The sequence below is a fragment of the Rattus norvegicus genome, chromosome 19 (assembly GCF_036323735.1).
Source record: "Rattus norvegicus strain BN/NHsdMcwi chromosome 19, GRCr8, whole genome shotgun sequence".
NCBI lineage: Eukaryota > Metazoa > Chordata > Mammalia > Rodentia > Muridae > Rattus > Rattus norvegicus.
Genome location: NC_086037.1, coordinates 47,944,552 through 47,964,712, shown reverse-complemented (window position 1 = coordinate 47,964,712; position 20,161 = coordinate 47,944,552). Strand labels below are relative to the sequence as shown.

The window sequence follows — 20,161 nt, the reverse complement described above, 5'->3', positions numbered from 1 at the left end:
GCGGGCGCGAGGGCGCGGGGGCGCGCGGGGCGGCGCGGGGGCGCGCGGCGGGGGAGGTTTGTAGCCGCTCGCCCCTTCCAGGGCCCGCAGCGCTCCGGGCGGCCGCTAACGGAGCGGGGAGGGGGGGTCGCTGGCGGTCGCTTCCCACGCGCCCCGGTGCGCAGACACCCAGGCCCGCCTGGTGCCCCCCCCATGGTGGGGGTAGGGCAGCGACCCAAGAGCTGTCTCACTGGGTGGGCAGCGGAGGCGCAGGAAAGAAACTTTTCCCTCCTAGTCCGCTCTTGGTCTTCCAGCCCTCCGCTCCCTATCCGGTGGCACCTGCACCTGAGGCCAGGCGCCAGGTCAGGGCCGACTTTGGGGACCCGCGAAGAGAAGCATACAGGGTGCGTGCACTGGAGTTCCGTTTCCCCTCGGCCTTCTTGCTATCAGTGGCTGGGGTTCCGACGACCGCCACCAGCACCCCTGTCTCCCACCAGCGGGTGGCAGGACCGCTGGACTGCCTCATACTGCTAGTGAGGGTGTGACCCGGGGAGGGGGACCAGGACGCCGCGGGCTCCCCCTGCGGTGCCCCCCACAAACGCATACACAACACACACACACACACACACACACACACACACACACACACACACACACACACACACACACACAACCACTCTCTAACCACTCTCTATCGCCGGAGCTGTCACCGGCCACCCCAGCCCTGGAAGGGGGCGCGGAAAGCCGCGCTTCCCCGCTACCGGCGCGGGGTCTTACCGCTCGACTGGTGGGCTCCCGGGACCTCCACAGTCACCCCGAGGCGAACCAGCAGCCCCGGAGACCCGCCGGCCCCAGGCCGGGCCGCCACTGCTGGGGACCGGCGGGTGCTCACAGCCCCCTCGGCGCGGTTTAATGCCGCCGGCTCGCCGGCTCGCCGCCTCCAACAGGGTATCTGCACTGTCGCTCTATTACTCTACCCACCGTCAGTAGGGCGACTGCCGGGATTGCTATCCTCTCCATCCTCATTGCCGATCAGCCAGTATTGGACTTGCTGGTAGCGGCGGCAGCGGCGGAGGCGGCGGGAGTCTCGCTGCCCCCCTCCCCCGCCCCAGCCTCCCTAACATGTCCTAGAAAAGGTGAGTGCAGCGACTGTCACTTTGCACCGACAGTGTCGGGAGGGGCCTGGGGAGCGCAAAGGAGGCCCAGGGTAGCAGGGCCAGCGCAGAGGGCAGATGAAGCGGGTCGGCTTAAGGAGGTGGGCTGCGGGCGATAGGTCTGGTGCCTGCCAGGCTGGCGCGGGACAAGGGTGCGGGGAGGCTGGCGAGCGCTCGGCGGCTTCTCCGCGCCGCTCTAACCTAGATTTTGCAAGGAGCTTCGACTCAGGGCAAAACCAGCCCTCCCTAAAGGAGGTAAAAACTTAGTAAAAAGATCCGGGTCCATTTCTTTAATAATGAATAGTTCTGCCACACTGGCTGAATTGCAGCCGCTCTGCTTGGCGAGCCCGGGCCGCCGGGTCCGGGACTCCCCTAGCTCCAGCTCGCCACCCGCGCGCGGCCCCGGGTGTGATCGATGCTGAGAGTGCTCGCCCGGCGCGCATGACAGCTACCCTCCCGGGAAAGTTGGGACACTCGACGGGGGGTTCGTGTGTGTAGGGGCTCCAGGGCCAACTCCACGCCAGGGACTGCTGGGCACCGGAGTCCGGAGTCCCAACCAGCTTGCGGGCTTCGCTGCAGTCCCCTTTGCCTCTGGGGAATGTCCTGCGGGAGTGGCTGAGAGTTCCAGTCTCCTTGGGCTTGGGATCCGGGATCCTGAGGCTTAACAAACTGTAAGGAAAGGAGGGGCCTTTGGGCACAAGGTGCCCTCCTCCTCCTGGGGCTTCAGCACTCGGGAAGCGAGGGTGAGCCTGAAGCTGCACAGCTGCCGCTGGCGGCCTGCGGGTCGCTAAGGGCCAGGGGACCAGATTTAGGTGTGTACGTCACTGGTGCTGACTCCCAGACAGCAGGGGAGTCCAAAGCCCAGCCTCAAACCAATTTGAAAGTCCTTAGAAATTAAAGTTAAGGAGTCCATCTTTCGGCTTAGCAAGTGCAGTGCTTAGGTGGGCGGGAGGGAAATCAGGGTGGGGGCGAAGGAAGGGAGTCGAAATTTCTTCGCGCAGACAAACGATCCTTAGAAAATAGTTTTAGTGCTCTCCCCTCTTCCAGTATGCCTGCCCCAATTATATGCACCCCTTCCAAACATTATAAAGTGAGTATCCTCGATAGTAGGCTTTCTTGCATATTGAACTAGTGGAAAAATCCAGTACTGAAGTAGTAAGTACAGTAACAAAATTATCAGGCGCCTCAGCTCTTGACCCTGGCACTTTTTTTTTTTTTTTTTTTTTTTTTTTTTTGGCAAGGGGTGGGGTGGGAGGAAGGCTGTGTTTAAAGGGGTTTGGCTGCACTGAAAGCACCCGCTTTTCCTGCGTGGTTAAAACAAGGAAACTGAAATCGAGTGGGAACGAGATCCTCTGGCTTTCCGACCGCGGAGATTACGGCTGCTCGGCAGGGAGGTAACTCTGAGACCTGGAGGGGGCGGGGAGCAGAGCTTCAGGGGTCCCGGGGACGCCCACCCTAGCAGTCCTAGGCCTGAGGACACTGTGGGAGGCGCCGGGTGTGCGACGCTGCGGCTCACCTGGCGCTGCAGGTGGAGAAAGCGAGGGCACACCATCTAGGCTGCTCTCGCGTCATCTCTTTTTTCCCCTTCTCTCCAGATTGCCTGTGGTCCACCGCGGGTGAAGGTGGGGGGACAGTTGGGTAGGTGAGAGCAAGTTTGGAGCGAAGGAGCAGAGTGGGCTAAAGGGTAGTGTGTGCAGGGGTGCCCCGAGTCGGGGCCACCTCCGGGAACTAGGAGAACACGCCGCCTCTGCGGCTTTAAGGAAGCTGCGGAGTCCAGGCTGTGTCGCAGCAACTTTGTATCAGTCATGTCGCCCGCCTGGTGACTGACAGCCCCGATTGCCCAATGAGAAGCGCTCCTAGCCCGCACAGCGTGGAGCCTTGTTTCCCCCTTGGCCAATGGAAATCGCTCCGGCGGGCGGGACAGCGACCTGAACTTTCTGGACATGTGACCGGGTTTAAAAGGGCCGGCTTTCCACTCCCCCTCGGGGCTTTCGCCCGCCCCCTCCTCTTGGCCCGCCCTGGCCCTGCCCCTGACCCCTCCCCTCAGCTCCTGCGCACCCCGGGTGTCATTGGGCCCGGGAGAAGAGAGCCAACTTCAGGCTGCTCAGAGGAAGCCAGTGCAAGTCACCTGGGCGCTAGCGCTGCTGTCTCAGGCTCTCCCGCTGCAGGGAGAGCGGCACTCGCTGGTCTGGATGTGGTTGGATGTAGGGGGGCTCCGCAGCAGGGTTGTCGTGGTGGTGGCAAGCGCTGCAACAGGTAGACGGCGAGAGGACGACCCTGGCCGAGGCAGGTGTGTAGGGGTGCGCAGTGGGGCGCCTCCGGTCCAGCCCGGTGTGCGGCCGTGGCAAGGGTGGCTTGCACTTTGCAGGGAGAAGCCGCTGCGTAATCCGGAGGCACAGTCAGTATGGTTCTGTGTGCTTGTTGTTTTGTTTTGGTTTTTCACCCCCCACAACCCCCCCACACCCTGGCCGGCTGAGGACTATTTTGGGAAAGTTTGGCCACTTTGGATAAATGCCCTCTAAAGAGCGGCTTTTAACCGCCTTTGGCAGTGGGCGGTCTACCACCCTCCCCTTTCCCCAAAAATGAATTTCAGATCGTTTTGCTCTTGCAAATTTTAAAGGACGTTTGAATAATGTTTCTTTCATCTATCAATTGCGGAAGCTTCTCAGTCTGAGTGGGAGGTGTAGCCGATAAGGGCAGTTGAAGGAGCTAGATCACCATAGATGTTGTATGAACAGGGTCTGGAAAACCTTGCGATTCCTTTCCTTTATAGTTGGGGAAACTCTAGGGGATTCTTAGGACAGGGACAGACAAGGGATGACGCTCCTTTTGGTGGTATCCTTGTCCAGATGGATTTTAGTTACATGGCTTTTCCTGCTGAATTTTTGAAAGACGAGGTTTAAATCATAATGCTTCATCATACCATCTGCTTTATTTATTTATTATATCATAGTTCGGAAAACTTTTCCTAGCAGAAGAGTTGTTAAAGCTGCTGAGTTTTAAAGGCACCAAGCTGCATTTTACCATTGTGGGTCCTCACTGTTATTGGTGATATTTATATAGTAATGATAACGGCGTTTTCCATTTGCATAGTCCTCCTTTGGAGCTTTAATTTCACGTTTGACATCACAGCATGCTACCTACCATGTATGCCATGAAATACTTTCGGGACTTTAGGAGGGGAGAGGCTAAAGCTAAAGCAAGCTTCTTCCTTTATGGAAGAGGTAGTTTTGTTAAAGGAAAAGAGAGAGAGCTGATGTGGCTCATTGGGTCAGGCCAGCGAACAGGCCAGCGAACAGAACTCGTGTGTGCTTGGCTCTAACTGGTTCTCCCACTCTCTCAGGTGACCTTGGCAGGTTTATCCCTCCCTCATCTGTAAGAGGGGAAGGTAACAGTCCTGAGGAGCAGAGCGACTAAAACTAGTTTTCTGAAGTTATCTGCCTTCTAAAGCTGGGTCTCTAGTGTGCCATTCAATAACAGTAACATAACTGGGGTGGGGGGGGATGCCATTAAGAAGGGGATGTGTTTGGGGAGCATTAAAAGTGAAAGTTTTCAGAAAAGATGCAAATCCCCAAGAATCTTTGGTAATTCCTGGGGTGGGGGCGAAGAAACTACTTTCTTATAGAATAGGGCAGTTTAACAGACTATGTAACAAAGTTTTAAAGTCTGTTTCCTTTGTGCTAATAGTATTTAAGGGTGTGTGTGTGTGTGTGTGTGTGTGTGTGTGTGTGTGTGTAGAGAGAGAGAGAGAAAGAGAGAGAGATTTGTAGACCTGGCATATGGCTCATTTAGAACAATAGTGACAAGTGCCCCTCAGGATATTAGTGAGTTCTTTACACACATACATGTAAACATGAGCATGTGTGTGTGCACACATGCATACATGTAAAGCCTATTGGTGCTTTCCCTTATTACGTGGATATTTTTTGTTTCTTATGCATGAATATAAAGGTTCATAATGGCCTAACAGTCCCTAGTATAGTATTTGCCCGGAAGCTTAGAGGTCTGATTTTCCCTCAGCTAGGAATTCATGTAACTCCCTACTTTAGTTTATACTTAGGCAACAAAAAACTTTCCCTTTACCCTCAGGATAAAGTTTTATGAGGACCATACTCATCAGGTTGTATCTTTAGTATTCATTGGTCAGTTCAGGTTGACTTCAAAGTCGTGGTCATTATGTCAATTCTAAAAAGCCAATCCCAGTTTCCTGGACAACATGGGAAATAAATTTCTAACCTAACTCATTTGTTTATATATAAAAAAAAACCAACTAAAGTAATAACCGAGGAGAACTCCCCATAAAATATTTCAGTATCTGATCTTAAAAACAGTGTTTACAGGGAAAGCATTCATGTTCCAACTGCTGCCCACCCTTCTGTGTCGGTTACTAACCTTTACGGTTGAAGTGGGTGAGGTTGACAGATGAATATACCTCGAACAAAGTCAATTTAGATTTCAGCAAAGCCTCTGGCAAATTCTTCATCATATTCTTGTCAATAACTCAGTGAAATACAGTTGGCTTTAGGAGAATGTTTTGAGAGTTCAGGGTTTGGAGAACCGTGTCTTGAGAAGTTAAGGTCAGCTGTCTGATGATAGCTGATAAGGTGCTTCCCTGAAGAAAGAAACTGTGGCCTCCAGAAAGGATTCTACTGTGAGCTTTAGAGAGGTTTGTAGATCTGGCATATGGCTCATTTGAGCAGTAGTGACAAGAGTCCCTCAGGATATTAGGAGGTCTCTGAACAACAACAATAACAACATGTACAGAGATCAAATTATTTTAGGAGGTGCTGGATTAAAAACACTACTTTCTGCATTTTAAAATCTCCCAGGGAGTATGGAGTCTGGATTTTCACCATGAGACCTCATAAGCCGTATTCACCTATCCCAGAAGACAGTTGGGCTGGTGAAGTTCTGGAGAAGGGTCTGGGTGACGATTCCCTTCAGACTCAGGGAAGATAGCCCTGTGGCTTAGGATGGAGGGGGGTTGAAGGCTACAGCTATCTGAGTCAGGGGAAGGTCCCTTTGGAAGCCTTGTAATGAGGAAGCAAAGGAACCACTTCCCTTGAAGGCCTTTCGGGAGCTCATGGCACAGAGTGCAGGAGAGGAATGTGAATTTGGTGATGGAGAGTAAGATGCATACACACACAGTTCTTGTGACGGTTGATGGATTTGAACCAAAACCTGCATATATCTAGCTGTGTACATCTGTCTTCGGTATGGAAAGAACAGAACAGTCTCTGTACAAATAGAAGCAGCATGTAATATTTACTGTATTTTCCAATTTATTGCTCTGCCTAATGAGTCTTCAGAAGAGTAAAGAATGTCCAGTCTTAGCAATGATTTGGGTCCCAGTTTTTTTTTTGGGTGTGTGTGTGTGTGTGTGTGTGTGTGTGTGTGTGTGTGTTTCAACTTTTACTAGGTTTTGTCCATATTTACTGTTATTTTTGGCTGAAATTACCAGATAACTATCTCAATCTTTGTGATTTGATTTATTTTCCACATTTTAGAAATTGATTTTTGATTAAGAATTAATAGAATAATGTTCTTTAAGTGAAAGCATGCTACATAATTGGTAGGTTTTAAGGTTCATAAATTGAGTATTGATTATAGTATAATAGTTAAACATTTTTATTTGCACTTTACTATCCATCTGGGACACAGTGGCAAAACTGATGGTTTCTAACTACTCATAATTTAAAATATGCTGTAGAATACAGAGAAGTCAGAGACAATTGTAATACATAGGCAATTTGTGCATTACATTTCATTATAGTGGCTTGTGATATGCAGTACCAATAGTTTAGTTGTTATTATATTGTTTGCAATGCTAATTCAAATTCTGTAGTAAAGGACTTTTTAGTCCTTTTTTGAATAAGTAGAGGGCTGGGGAGAAGAGCTGGAGATAAGGCAGAGAGAGACTGAAAGGTCTGAGGTAGGCTTTATATATGAAGAACTGCAGACTTCGCAGGACCTATAGATTTGAAAATATATGCAGGTATGATTTTTAATGCTAAGATGTACAGATAAGGTTTTTCTGGACTGAGTTAATTTTTGTCAAACGTTTCTTTGCAGTGATCTGTTTCTTTAAAGCAGCTGTCCAGGGATGATTTTGCTCCCTGGGGACATTTGGTAATCTGCAGACACGCAGATTATTTAGGGTGTACTCTCAGCACCTCAGTATCTAGTGGGTAGGAGACAGAGATTCTGTCTAACCTATTCCAGTGCATAGGGCAGCCTCCACAGTAAACAAAATTATCTGCCTGCAAGTTCCTTAAGACCCAGGTTGAGAAATGCTGGTAAACAGAGGGACCTGAGGTCAAATTCCAACTCTTCCACATAGCTGTGTGTCCAGTCCACAGTCTCTTGCTTACATTGTTTCTTCACATATTTTTCTGCATAGGTTCATAAGTTTAACTAATATATCAGAAAGACTTGTAAGAGTGTGCTGAACTATGTAGCATATGATAATTATGTATTCATAGTCTATTGTAATCTGTTCATGAGCTAAATTTATCGATTAGAGCAGATGGAAATGAATGCATATTGACAACATCCCCATGGGCTTCTTTCCAATAGAAATTAGGCCTGGATGGTGTTTTTGTTGCTGTTGTTTTGTTTTCTTTGTTTTGGGGGGCTGTTTTGTTTTACTACAGATCCACAACTACTCTTAATCCTAGGATGTAGCAAGTGCTGAAGACGTATTTCTGAGTAAATGCTCAAATAATCAGGCTGCCCTTCAGGTCTGCCCGTTAGACAACTTGAACAGAGGTGTTGCTAGGCCAGAGAGCTTATTAAAATGATTTCCTGACGAGAAAGAGCCAAATGCTGCTGACCTGTGTGGCAACAGCTCTGATCCATCCTCTAAGTCAGAAGTGACACTACAGTAATTGAATTGACATCATTAATGTAAGAAATTATATATCTTAAAATATATAAAATTAAGAAAGTCTTATTGTTTTAGAAACAGTTCATCAGTTTTTCCTGTGGCTATTCATCTGGGAAGCATATATTTGGAAACACTACTGTAATTGCATTTTCATATCATTTACAATAAGGCCATGTATTTGGTCATGAGGAAGGCAGCTTTCAGATGATCTAAAGTTTCCCAAGACTTTGGAGTCATAAAGTTAGCTGTTTGCTTGTTTTGTTTTAGCACATAAAGGAGCTCTATTACAGGTGAGAGCTTGGGGTTGGGGATTTGGCTCAGTGGTAGAGCACTTGCCTAGCAAGTGCAAGGCCCTGGGTTCGGTCCCCAGCTGGGGGGGGGGGAGGGGGGAGGGGGAGAGCACACAGGTGAGAGCTTAAGAGCAAGGAAGGAACCCACAGTCTTGTGTGAAGTGGATCTCAAGAAAATGTTGCCCAAGTTAGGTTTTTTTTGGTTTTGGTTTTGGTTGTTGTTGTTGTTGCTGCTGTTGTTGTTTTGTCGCCACACTTTGGCTTTGTCTAATCACTGTATTCCCCTCAGACTACTATATCAATCCCTAGGATTGGATTGAATATTATTTAATATTAAGTATGTTACCATTTGTAAATTTACTTTACTGTCTGTCAAGGCTCTATTGTAGTGAGTTTTACTAAGACACAAAATTGCATTTGTTCTTTTCCTGGCTTCTGAAGAAGTTAGAGTTGATATTCTGTTTATGTGATATATTATGTCAGTACCCAAGAAGGTATATTTTATTGCACCTAGAAATATTGTTTTGTTAAGTCGAATATAAATTGCAGCTCCATAGATGCAATTTTAGACTGCCTTGACATAATACGGTTGTTACTGACTCTAACATTTGAATGTAAATCTGTTTGTTAGCTATGGAAACCAAAGGCTACCACAGTCTCCCTGAAGGCCTAGACATGGAAAGGCGCTGGAGTCAAGTGTCTCAGACCTTGGAGCGTTCTTCACTTGGACCTGCAGAGAGGACCACTGAGAACAACTACATGGAGATTGTCAACGTCAGCTGCGTTTCCGGTGCTATTCCGAACAACAGTACTCAAGGAAGCAGCAAAGAAAAGCACGAATTACTCCCTTGCATTCAGCAAGACAATAGTCGGTCTGGGATTTTGCCATCAGATATTAAAACTGAGCTGGAATCCAAGGAACTTTCAGCCACGGTAGCTGAGTCCATGGGTTTATATATGGATTCTGTGAGAGATGCCGAGTACACTTACGATCAGCAGAACCAACAAGGAAGCCTGAGCCCAACAAAGATTTATCAAAACATGGAGCAGCTGGTGAAGTTTTACAAAGAGAATGGTCACAGGTCCTCCACACTGAGTGCTATGAGCAGACCTTTGAGGTCATTCATGCCTGACTCTGCAGCCTCCATGAATGGTGGGGCCTTGCGTGCCATCGTGAAGAGCCCTATCATCTGTCATGAGAAGAGCTCTTCTGTTAGCAGCCCGCTGAACATGGCATCTTCAGTATGCAGCCCTGTGGGCATCAACTCCATGTCCTCCTCCACGACTAGCTTTGGCAGTTTCCCAGTGCACAGTCCCATCACTCAAGGAACCTCACTGACATGCTCCCCCAGTGTCGAAAACAGAGGCTCAAGGTCACACAGCCCCACACATGCGAGCAACGTGGGCTCCCCTCTTTCAAGTCCATTGAGCAGCATGAAATCTCCAATCTCCAGCCCTCCAAGTCATTGCAGTGTAAAATCTCCAGTCTCCAGTCCAAATAACGTCCCTCTGCGCTCCTCTGTGTCCAGCCCGGCAAATCTCAACAACTCAAGGTGCTCCGTTTCCAGCCCTTCCAACAACACCAACAATAGATCCACACTCTCCAGCCCGACAGCCAGCACAGTGGGGTCCATCGGCAGCCCCATCAGCAATGCCTTCAGCTATGCCACTTCAGGCGCTTCTGCTGGAGCCGGTGCCATCCAGGATGTGGTTCCTAGTCCAGACACCCACGAGAAAGGTGCTCACGACGTTCCTTTCCCTAAGACAGAGGAAGTCGAGAAGGCCATCTCCAATGGTGTGACTGGCCCGCTCAACATTGTCCAGTACATAAAATCAGAACCAGATGGGGCTTTCAGCAGTTCCTGTCTAGGAGGAAACAGCAAAATCAGCCCCAGTTCTCCATTCTCTGTACCAATAAAGCAAGAGTCAAGCAAGCACTCATGTTCAGGCGCCTCTTTTAAAGGGAACCCCACGGTCAACCCATTTCCATTCATGGATGGCTCCTACTTTTCCTTTATGGATGATAAGGACTATTATTCCCTATCAGGAATCTTAGGACCACCTGTGCCCGGCTTTGATGGTAGCTGCGAGGGCAGCGCATTCCCAGTGGGGATTAAGCAAGAACCAGATGATGGGAGCTATTACCCTGAAGCCAGCATCCCATCATCTGCTATCGTTGGTGTGAATTCGGGTGGACAGTCCTTTCACTACCGGATTGGTGCTCAAGGTACAATATCTTTATCACGGTCACCTAGAGACCAATCTTTCCAACACTTGAGTTCCTTCCCACCTGTCAATACATTAGTGGAATCATGGAAACCACACGGTGACCTGTCATCTAGGAGAAGTGATGGGTATCCCGTCCTAGAGTACATTCCAGAAAACGTGTCAAGGTAAGTTGATTTGTTTTGTAATCCTTACTCTCCTATCCCCTTTCTTACACATACCCCCTCCCTGACCCGCAAAAGTCATGGCTTTGTAAATTGGTACAGCCTGTCTTTATTTTTGCGATGGAGAAATTGAGATATATTTCAAGGTATCGCTGTTTTATTTTCGTTTAAGGATAGTCATTTTGTGCTCCTCCTTGGATTATTGATATAGCAAAATTCTTGAGATCTTCTAGAAGATGTTTGTGCTGACTTTGAAGAAACACACACACACACACACACACACACACACACACACACACACACACAGAGGCATCTCCCTGTTGTGTCTTTCAGGTGTATGGAAAATGTTGATTTTTCTATTACTAGTTCCTATACTTATGTTAGCAGGCTAGTGTTCATTTCCCCCTTCTCTGTTTGCTGGTTCACTGAGACCATATTAAATTACTTCCTCATGGTCTTAGTCTCCTTTTTATATTAAAATTCTTTACTAATTACTTCAATAGTTGTAAGAAAACAGAACCACAAATCTGTTACCTACAAGCTTCCTTCTCTCTCACTGTTTTCGAGGAAAGCCTCATTTGGGAGGGGAGGTAATTATATGAAAGTTGTGGTTTCCTGTTCAAATAAATTATTTCCTTAACTGTGAAGACCTTTACTGACTCAGCCATCAAAAAGTCCTTAGTGGACAATCTTACTTTTTTACTGTTGGAAGTGAAATATGTCACCATAGTTTTGAGTTGTTACTCGTGAGATCTACAAAAAGAGATACTCTGTTTACTGTAAAATGTGTCCTGGTTTTCCTTGATGCAGAGACTGTGTTGGATATGTTCAGGAAAACAAGGAAGAGGTTTTAGATGTGAGTGTAAAGGGTGGTTCTTATTTATGCAGTGAGTACCTGCATCGGACTTTGCTTTAGTTCTGGTTTTATTACATGGATGTGATAAGTGAACCTTTTGTGGACTATATAAAGTATAACTTTTCTGACCATGGTTTATTCCTTTGGCATCTAAGGACATGTGGATATTTCCCTTCATTTCCTTAAATCTTTATTTTGTGAAAAATGCACTTTTTATTAACAGAATATAGGGCATATCTATAGTCTCATATCTTTTACTGCTTTCTTCTTCAAAAACAAAGCAAAAAACTTTTGGTTCTAGGGTTCTTTTCCTTATCAGTAGCTCAAACCTTTCTCTTCTTGCTTTTAAAGAAGCAAATGTTCCGTAAAGAATACATTCTTAACAGTTCTTCGTAGACAGAATGTCACATTGCACCGCCGGGTCTCAGCCCCTCCTGATTACCCAGGAACCCACACTCCTAGGCATATCATAGGGACTGGCATTCAGCCCATGTTCATGTGCATTGGAAGTGTTTGCTTCCTCCAGTGAATGCAGTAAAAGGGAATCCTCTCTGCTTGTGCATTTGCTGGTTTTCTGTCAATTAAGATTAAGCTTTCCACAGTTCATTGTGAAATTTTTAGTGTAGGTTGATAAGTCTTTACAACTTTCTTTGGTGAAGGTCATCCAAGCCTGTTTATTTTGTCCATTTCAAGAAGACGGGCTCAAAGAGCAGTGGGTGCATGGGGCTCTTCTCTAGATTTTAGTATACACAATATAATAATTGTATCCATGTTTCATCACCGGTCTCTTGCTTTGTATCTTTTTAGACAAAATCTGTTTTCTCCCGTTTTTTTCACTTCTGATGATAATATCCCATTTATGCTGGGTAAATTAAAGAATTGATGATTATGATGAATCAAAGCCATGTATATCCCTCCTCTCTGGGTAAAACCTATTTTAAAATTTTCAGAGTATGATTGGGGGTTTCCAAAACCTTTCCAAGGAGGTTTATGAAGTCGCACATCCTGAGCGGAAGATGGGGCAATGGGTCTTCACTTAGCCATGTGTTGAGTAGCTTGGGCTTGGTTCAGTTTCCACACCGTGACTGTTCACCATTCACCATCGCCAGGACAGCACTCAGTATCAGGTTTTCTCTGGTATCCCAAAGAATCATGAGGCAAGGATCCCAACAGATCAGGAAAGCCACCTTTCTGGGTCTAGGTAATCCGTGTGAGCTATACTTTGTTTTCTCTCATGCATGGAGCAAAATCATTAGTCTATGTTGATGTAGGAGTTGATATGAAAATCTGGCTCTCATATTAAAGGAAGACAATAGGTTTGCCAGGAAAAAATGGCCAATTTCTTCACCAAAGTTTTCACTTGCAGAAATAAAGTTATTTTTCACAAACTTATGTTTATATTAGTATATAATAGTTTCCCATGAGTTACGTAGCAGCTTCTGCTTAAAATTTAATTTTGTTATAATTCACATAAAGTTTTTTTAAATTATTTTTTGGATCTTTGGTACTTTTGTGTTTGGCGGGTTATATGCTATCTAACCTAGCCTTAGACTCTCTGACTTCAGACTCCCAGGTGCTGAGGAAACAGTCTGCACCACCAGACTTCCCTGCCCCCTACAGCTGGTTAAGAACAAGAACAGAGGTGCTTCTAGCACAGAAGTCGACCATTGCAGGTCTGCCCCACAGATCTCCACAAATTTTGAAACTTGAAAGGCAATGTAATTTATATTAGCTTACTGAGTATGTCTGGAAAGAGTATGTCTAGGACTATCACCTAGATTCTTTCTTTAGGCTGATAGAAAAGAGTAGTGGCCATGATGTACATGTTGTCTTTGCTGTGTGGGCATTCTGTGGGAGCAGTGACGAAAGTCATTTCTTGTTAATCATTCCCAGTGAATAGACTGAGTTCCAAGTTGTAAAGTAAATTATGACAAAGCGAAATGTAAAGCCTTAGGGTGGACACTGGACCTGGTGTGTCATGTGGGTTAGAGTTTCCTGTCAGCCTCAGTGCAAACAAAACTGTGACCTCGGGTGAGTCATTATCTCTCCAGGCCTCAGTTTCTTTGTTTTAAAGTGAGAGAGTAAAACTTGATTCTCTATTAAGTCTGCTCAGTAACGTGGCAAAGATTCCCTTTGAAGGATCAAAAGAGTTTCTCTTATAAGCTAGTAATCTGATTTCAAATAATTTTGTTTTAGAGAGAGAGAGAGAGAAAGAGAGAGAGAGAGAGAGAGAGAGAGAGAGAGAGAGAGAGAGAGAGAGAGAGAGCTCTAAATATATCCTTATCTGGGTGAAAAAATCATGGCCATGTCAAAGAGAGCATAGGTGGAGGTGACCTCTCATTGAGAAGTTAAGGTATTTTTTTGGTCCTGTTTTTTAATCCAATATTTCCTTTTATAAAATTCAACACCTGCTATGAATTCCTTGTTCTTTTTTACTTGCATTATTCCTGGCTCACGCGGATCATTCTGTTGACACAACACTGGCTGTTTATGGCGATAACCATAGTCACTTTGATAGTCTCATAATGCAATGCTAACATTGACTTAGACTTTTAAACATAAAGTCCACTGTTTCAAAGGGCATAGACTTGTGGGTTCCAATACAAGCAATTAAGTACTTAGTATACTGTGTAGTTCTCCTTATAACAGAAGAGAAAACTTCAGTACATCTCAGGCCATTGCTCCTAGTTGTCAATCATCTTTGACTCTTTTTCATTTAAATTCACTATTTCTAAGGACACACAAAGCTTCAGAATTCAAGAAGTTTGTGCCAAATCTTCCCCTATCAGTAAACTTTCCAGATAAGCTGTGGTGACTTAAGTAACTTTACATGCTGCAAACCACAGAAACGCAGTGGATTTGGTTGAGGTGTGCTGTGTGGGTCAACGTCAGGGGCAACTACAGTCAATCCATCCAGCCTTACCTGGGACCTGGGAAGTGAAAACATGATTTCCCTTACTTGTCACAGGCTGTGTTGACTTTGAAGATAGCTAATGTGTCTCTATGTCTCCTACTTTGTTGACTTTGATAAGTTGGACACTTTGGATATGTTATCCACAATTTCTCTAGACGAGTCTTTTCAACACTGATGTTGAGATGACTTTCAAATGAGACTTGCTTCTTCTGAAAGTTCAGTCACTTTCATTTATGTGTTTTGTTTCTGGAGAAATTGTTGATCATTTTGCTGGCAAAACAAGCCAACGTAAAACAACAAAAATGTTCTATCATGTGCAAAGCACTGAGACAATGTCTTTCTGTTAAGTGTTGCTTCTCACATCACAAATGTCTAAGATTTAAATTCCAGCACATCCACCTTCTCTTACTTAAAAATGCTTTATTAAGTGTGTCAGACTTAAATACGAATATTAATCTAAAACCCATAGTTACAGTTAGATTAATTAAACTATTTCACCTTAAGGTAATTTTCAACCTTGTGATCTGCTGGAGCCAGGGCCTGGAGATTTATCACTTCTAGATTTGATGCCTTTTGCTGTATTGAAATTCTGGGTGTGCCCAACCTCTCCTGTCCTTGCATGACAAAGTAAGAACAGATGTTATATCGCTGCCATAATTTCAGGGCAACACTAGACTTCCTTCAGTATTTTGCCTCCCAAATAAAAACATTTCTGACCTTCAGAGGTTGCTTTTCATTTCCTATTGCTCATCTGGCAATAAAAGTTTGATTTTGTTGCTAAATATTTTTCATTTTTCTAAATTCAAGTATAGAAAAAAAATGAGGTTTCTGGATTATACTTAAACATACATATTAACTTTGATGAGTTTATCCAAAACTTATTAATGAAAGAAGAAGAAGGAGGAGGAGGAAGAGGAGGAGGAGGAGGAGGAGGAGGAGGAGGAGGAGGAGGAGGAGGAGGAGAAGAAGAAGAAGAAGAAGAAGAAGAAGAAGAAGAAGAAGAAGAAGAAGAAGAAGAAGAAGAAGAAGCAGCATCAGCAGCAGCACACTCAGTGAACAATGTTGTCAAGAGACGCATCTTTATTCTAAACTTGAGAGTTTCTGGCTTTAAGCTTGTGAGATGTGGCCTTCACTTTAGTTTTAAGAATTTTATTTTGTTCTTTGTGAAGTTACATGTAATTCTAAATAGACATTTGTTATTTAAGTGATATTCTAGAAATCTCCAGATTTAGGATTGTTCATGGTATGGCCAAAGCCCAGTTTCCTATGTTGAAAGGGGTAGGCATCATGTACTTAGTCGTAGAAAGAGAAAAACTGTATTTAAGGAAGGATATTGGCTAAGTAGACAGTGATTGGGACTATTAAAAGTCAATGCCTCAGGTAGCGAGGCTCAGATATCCATGACTTAACCGCTGAGAAGGATCTCAGTGGTATGTGGCTTCATCTCATGTCTTAGTTATTATTGAGAGAAATCTCTACAAAACTGCAGTATGAGATAGAGTGAAAGCAAGTTGTAAGGGAGAGTTGACTTGGTATTCCAGCTGAGGGAGATGACATGGACTAACCCTGGAAAATAGAGAGTTGTGGGAGACCATCAGAGTAAGTATTTTCACTTAGTCTTAGAAAATTTGTAAGAGGTGAATACTAACCCGTGCGGGGAATTCTGGAACTGAGCTGATCCAGCTGTGCTGCTGGAGAGAATGAGTGGGTGGTGGGGAGAAGAAGCCAGACACAGGTTAGTTGGAATCAGAATGGAGTTGAACTTTAGTGTCAGATTAAGGAGTTGTTGCACAGTGTGGTAGGTTAAGGAAAAGTGTTCTAAATGCTGGGGTAGGAACAGAGAAGTAGGGTGAACTGTAGTGAATGTGAGGTGACCTTAATTGGACAGAGGCATGGAAAGCTTTAAAGAAGTGATGACAGCCCTGTAGAAGACTGGGGACTTGCCTCTGTGGAGCAAGCAAGATGTTCGCCATCATGGGAAAAAGAGGGCAGGTCTGAAATATTACAGAATTATTTTGTGTGTGCACATTTGCTGTGTGGATAAACATTTTCTGGACAGAGGAAACACATGTCTACTCACCCCAGATAGGGAATCCGCAAAAGACCAGATACCTCCAACGTCCAACGTTTCGAACCATGAATTTTATTCAACTGACTTTCAGGAGCAAAAATGACTCAAAAATAGATTCATCACCAAAGCCCACTCCAGGATGGGTGAAACAGCTTATGAAGCTGGGAACCTGGAACACACAGCACAGCCTGAGGGTGGCTCACCATTTGAAGAGGGACCATTGAAGGTGCTGTGATTGGTTTAACCCTCTCCCATGCAGCTTACTGGTCTTTTCTTCTTCCAGGCAGCAGGTCTGGTCTCAGGGTCTTCTTTGCAACTCAGGGTTGCTTTACCTGATGGGGATTCTTGGCTTTTACTGCTTACTCTGACAGGGCGGGGCCTAGTAAGTATGGTCAGTTTCAGGAACTTCCTGAAGCTATTTGGAGTTGTTAACCTTCCTGCTTAAAGGAGCTCCTCTGCAGGATGGACTGTTTCTAACTCTGAGGACAATGTTATACAACAGCATGTCTGTGTACATGCTCATAGACACCAGAGGTCAACTGAGAATGTCATTCCTCAGGCACTTTTCACTTTGTTTTTAGAGACAGTCTCTTAGTGCCCAAAGATCCACATATTACGGTAGATTCACAGGGCAGCAAGCCTCAGGAATCCACTGTCTCCACCTCCTAGGTCCTAAGATTACAAGTCAGGGCCACCATGCCAAGCTTTTTTATTTTTAACATGAGTTCTTTGGATCAAATTCAATTCCTAATGCTCGCACCACTGTAAGCCCCTCGAGTACTGGCCAGGTTCTGCCTCCAGACTACTCTAAAGGCCTTAATGGCTGTTTCCAGCCCCTTCAGAGGCAGGCAGCCAAGCTCTTCCCTCCAGAGGGAAAAAAAAAAGCCCAAGACCAGAAAACAGAATCCTCCCAAACCCTTAGATTGAAATCGTACCAATCCCTGGGCTTGCCTTAAGATCAGGCCACCCTGGAAATCTCTCTCCCCTCTTGCAAGAAACTGTAAAAGCCAAGGCAGCTACCCTCTTGTGTCTTTCCCAATAAATCTCTTGGGTGAGGCTTGTTGTGACTTTGGGGTCATACTTGGCTCCTGTATATATTTTATCTTCTGTGTTCCAAAATTGAATTTTGTATAAAAATTATTTCAGAATTATAAAAATTTGCATAAGAAGTCTGTCAAAAAGAACACCTGAAAATAAGAGCTGTCTCTGTACAACTGCACTACTACCGTCAAAACCAAGAAATGGTTACTGATAGATTTCCAACACCTATCAGCAGACCTCATTATGTTTTTACCAGTTGTCCCAGTGAAGATTCTTTCAGGAAAATGACCCAGTTCAGAACTTAGTGATATACCAGCTGGTCATATCTCTTCTTCTCTTTTGGTCTGGGATAGTTCCCCAGTCTTTTCTAGGTTATATGACCTTTTATAAAACACACACACACACACACACACACACACACACACACACACACACACATATATATATATATATATAAATTTTATAGGTGTAAGGTTAGAATCATATCTGCTGACTAAATCATATCTATATACAGAATATTTATCACTTTTTATGGACAACACCTAAATTACTTCTCCCCATCTTTCGATGTATGTACAGTAGTATACAGTCAATAGGAATAGCCAGGCACCCTATGTCAACAGCACAGCAGCACACAGAACTTCTCAGATATTCTTCAAGGCAGAACCTGTTGACCCGCCTCTTTCCCATCCCTCTCTTCACCTACACTCTCCAGCCTCTGGGAGCCAATAGTCTATTTTCAACACCTATGACAACAGCGCTTAGATTCCACATATGAATGAACTCATTTGATAGTGGCCTTTCAGAGTCTGGCTTATTTCACTCATCTGAGTGATCTCTGGTTCCATAGATGTTGTCCCACTGACTGACAGCACACATGCTTTTCTGTAACAGAAGCCTTTGACTTGTGTATACGTACTCTGTTATTTATCCAGCTGTCTATTGAGTTGATGAACACATAAACTGCTTCCCCTTCTTCTCTGTCATACACAGTACTCAGATGAACACAGGAGTGCATATGACTGCAACACTGGGTTTGTTTGCTTGGTGTGTAACCAGGATTGGCGTTACTGGATCCTTTGCCAGCAGCATTTTGTTTGTGTTTGGCTGTTTTGGGGTTTAGCTTGCTTTTTGTTTTTGTTGTTTAGTTTTGTTTTGTTTTTGGTTTTTTTATTTTTTGGGGTTTTTTTTGTTTTTTTGTTTGCTTGTTTGTTTAGAAAAACCCTACAGTTCTTTCTGTAATGACTGTAAAATCCAAGGGTACAATTTCGTATATCCTTTCCAACAGTTTTTGATAATAGTTATTCTTACATGATAATTTCAATGTGTATTTTTCTAGTGTTGTTTAATGTTTTTCATATACCTCTTGGCCATTTAATGTCCTCCATTAAGGAACTTTGTCTCTTTTATTTTGGGGATTATAATTATATCATTGTTTTGCCATCTTTTAATAGTTTTGGATTTCCTTATGTGGTCTATGATATTAAACCTTTCAGAAATGTAGTCAGCAAACTTTCCTTCACATTTTATAGGGTTTTTCTCTTCAATTTGATGAAATTTTCTTTGCCAAGTGAATGCATTTTAAGTCCAGTTGTCTAGGTTTGCTTTAGTAGAATATTTTCTACACAGAATCCCTACCTGTCCCTGTGGTCAGGTGTGTTTTCCTCAGTAATTTCATTGTGGTTAGATCCTGGGGATGCAGATGTAATCCTGCACCCTTGGCGCTGTGTCTGTGAAGAGCCTGCGGTTCTGACTCACCTGGCTACTGTACACTGAGGATTCTTTAAGTTCTATCTTCCAGGCTTTCCCTGGTGAAGTGGTGCTTGTCCTTTTCTAACAAAGTCTTCTATTAAAATGTCCTTCGAAGGCATCAAAACATCTCATTCTTCCTCAAACTCTGCTTACTCTCTTTTTAAAATATTTACATGGCATCATTGTTTCTTAATTCATGACATAGATTGTAGCCTGTTTGATAGTTCAGACTAGTTCTGAAAAAAACAGGGGAGCCCATTATACCTAGTCTCTATCTCCCTTTGCCATGACTCCATCATTCTTGGAGCACTTTGCTGTCTTGCTTCAGTCCCTCTTGCACTTTCTTGTTCTAGTCTTAGAGTTAACTATTTCGTTGAGGAGTACCCCACTCCTGAAGATGTGTTTCTCTTATTGTAGCTCTATTGAAGATGTGTTTCTCTGATTGTAGCTCTATCCCACATTCTGGAACACACACACACACACACACACACACACACACACACACACACAAACAAACACACACACACTGACACCTGGGCTCTGTCTCCCTTGCTGAAATGCCATTACCCTGTGTGACACCTCATACAGAGATGAACATCTGTTTCTGCTTGGACTCCCCATCCATGTTGGGTATCAGAGCTCCATTCTAGACTACCATAGATAGCCATTGCTTCCCTCTTCTAGGAAAATTCCAATTTTCTTGTTGACTTGAGGAACAAATTGTTAAAGAAAAAGAAGAATATGGTATCTAAACAGACAACACAAAACTATGCTATAAGCATGTCATGAATAACCATACACAATGGAAAGAAATGGAAAAGTCCTGGG

The 20,161-nt window shown here is 44.6% G+C and overlaps 1 protein-coding gene across 6 annotated transcripts in view; it reads left to right on the top strand.

The window, feature by feature from the left end:
- Positions 1 to 623: 623 nt before the first annotated feature.
- Nr3c2 (nuclear receptor subfamily 3, group C, member 2) overlaps positions 624 to 20,161 on the top strand; it is a 344,237-nt gene continuing 324,699 nt past the window's right edge. Inside the window, exons 1-2 of one of the 6 annotated variants that reach the window (XM_039097525.2) lie at positions 624 to 1,115; positions 8,941 to 10,702. In XM_039097525.2, coding sequence (XP_038953453.1) covers positions 8,943 to 10,702 — 1,760 coding nt within the window. In that variant the 5' untranslated portion in view covers positions 624 to 1,115; positions 8,941 to 8,942. Of the gene's footprint in view, positions 1,116 to 1,224; positions 2,528 to 2,639; positions 3,424 to 8,940; positions 10,703 to 20,161 lie in introns of those variants that run through there. The other 5 variants (NM_013131.2, XM_039097524.2, NM_001395077.1 and 2 more) reach the window with 5 other exon arrangements.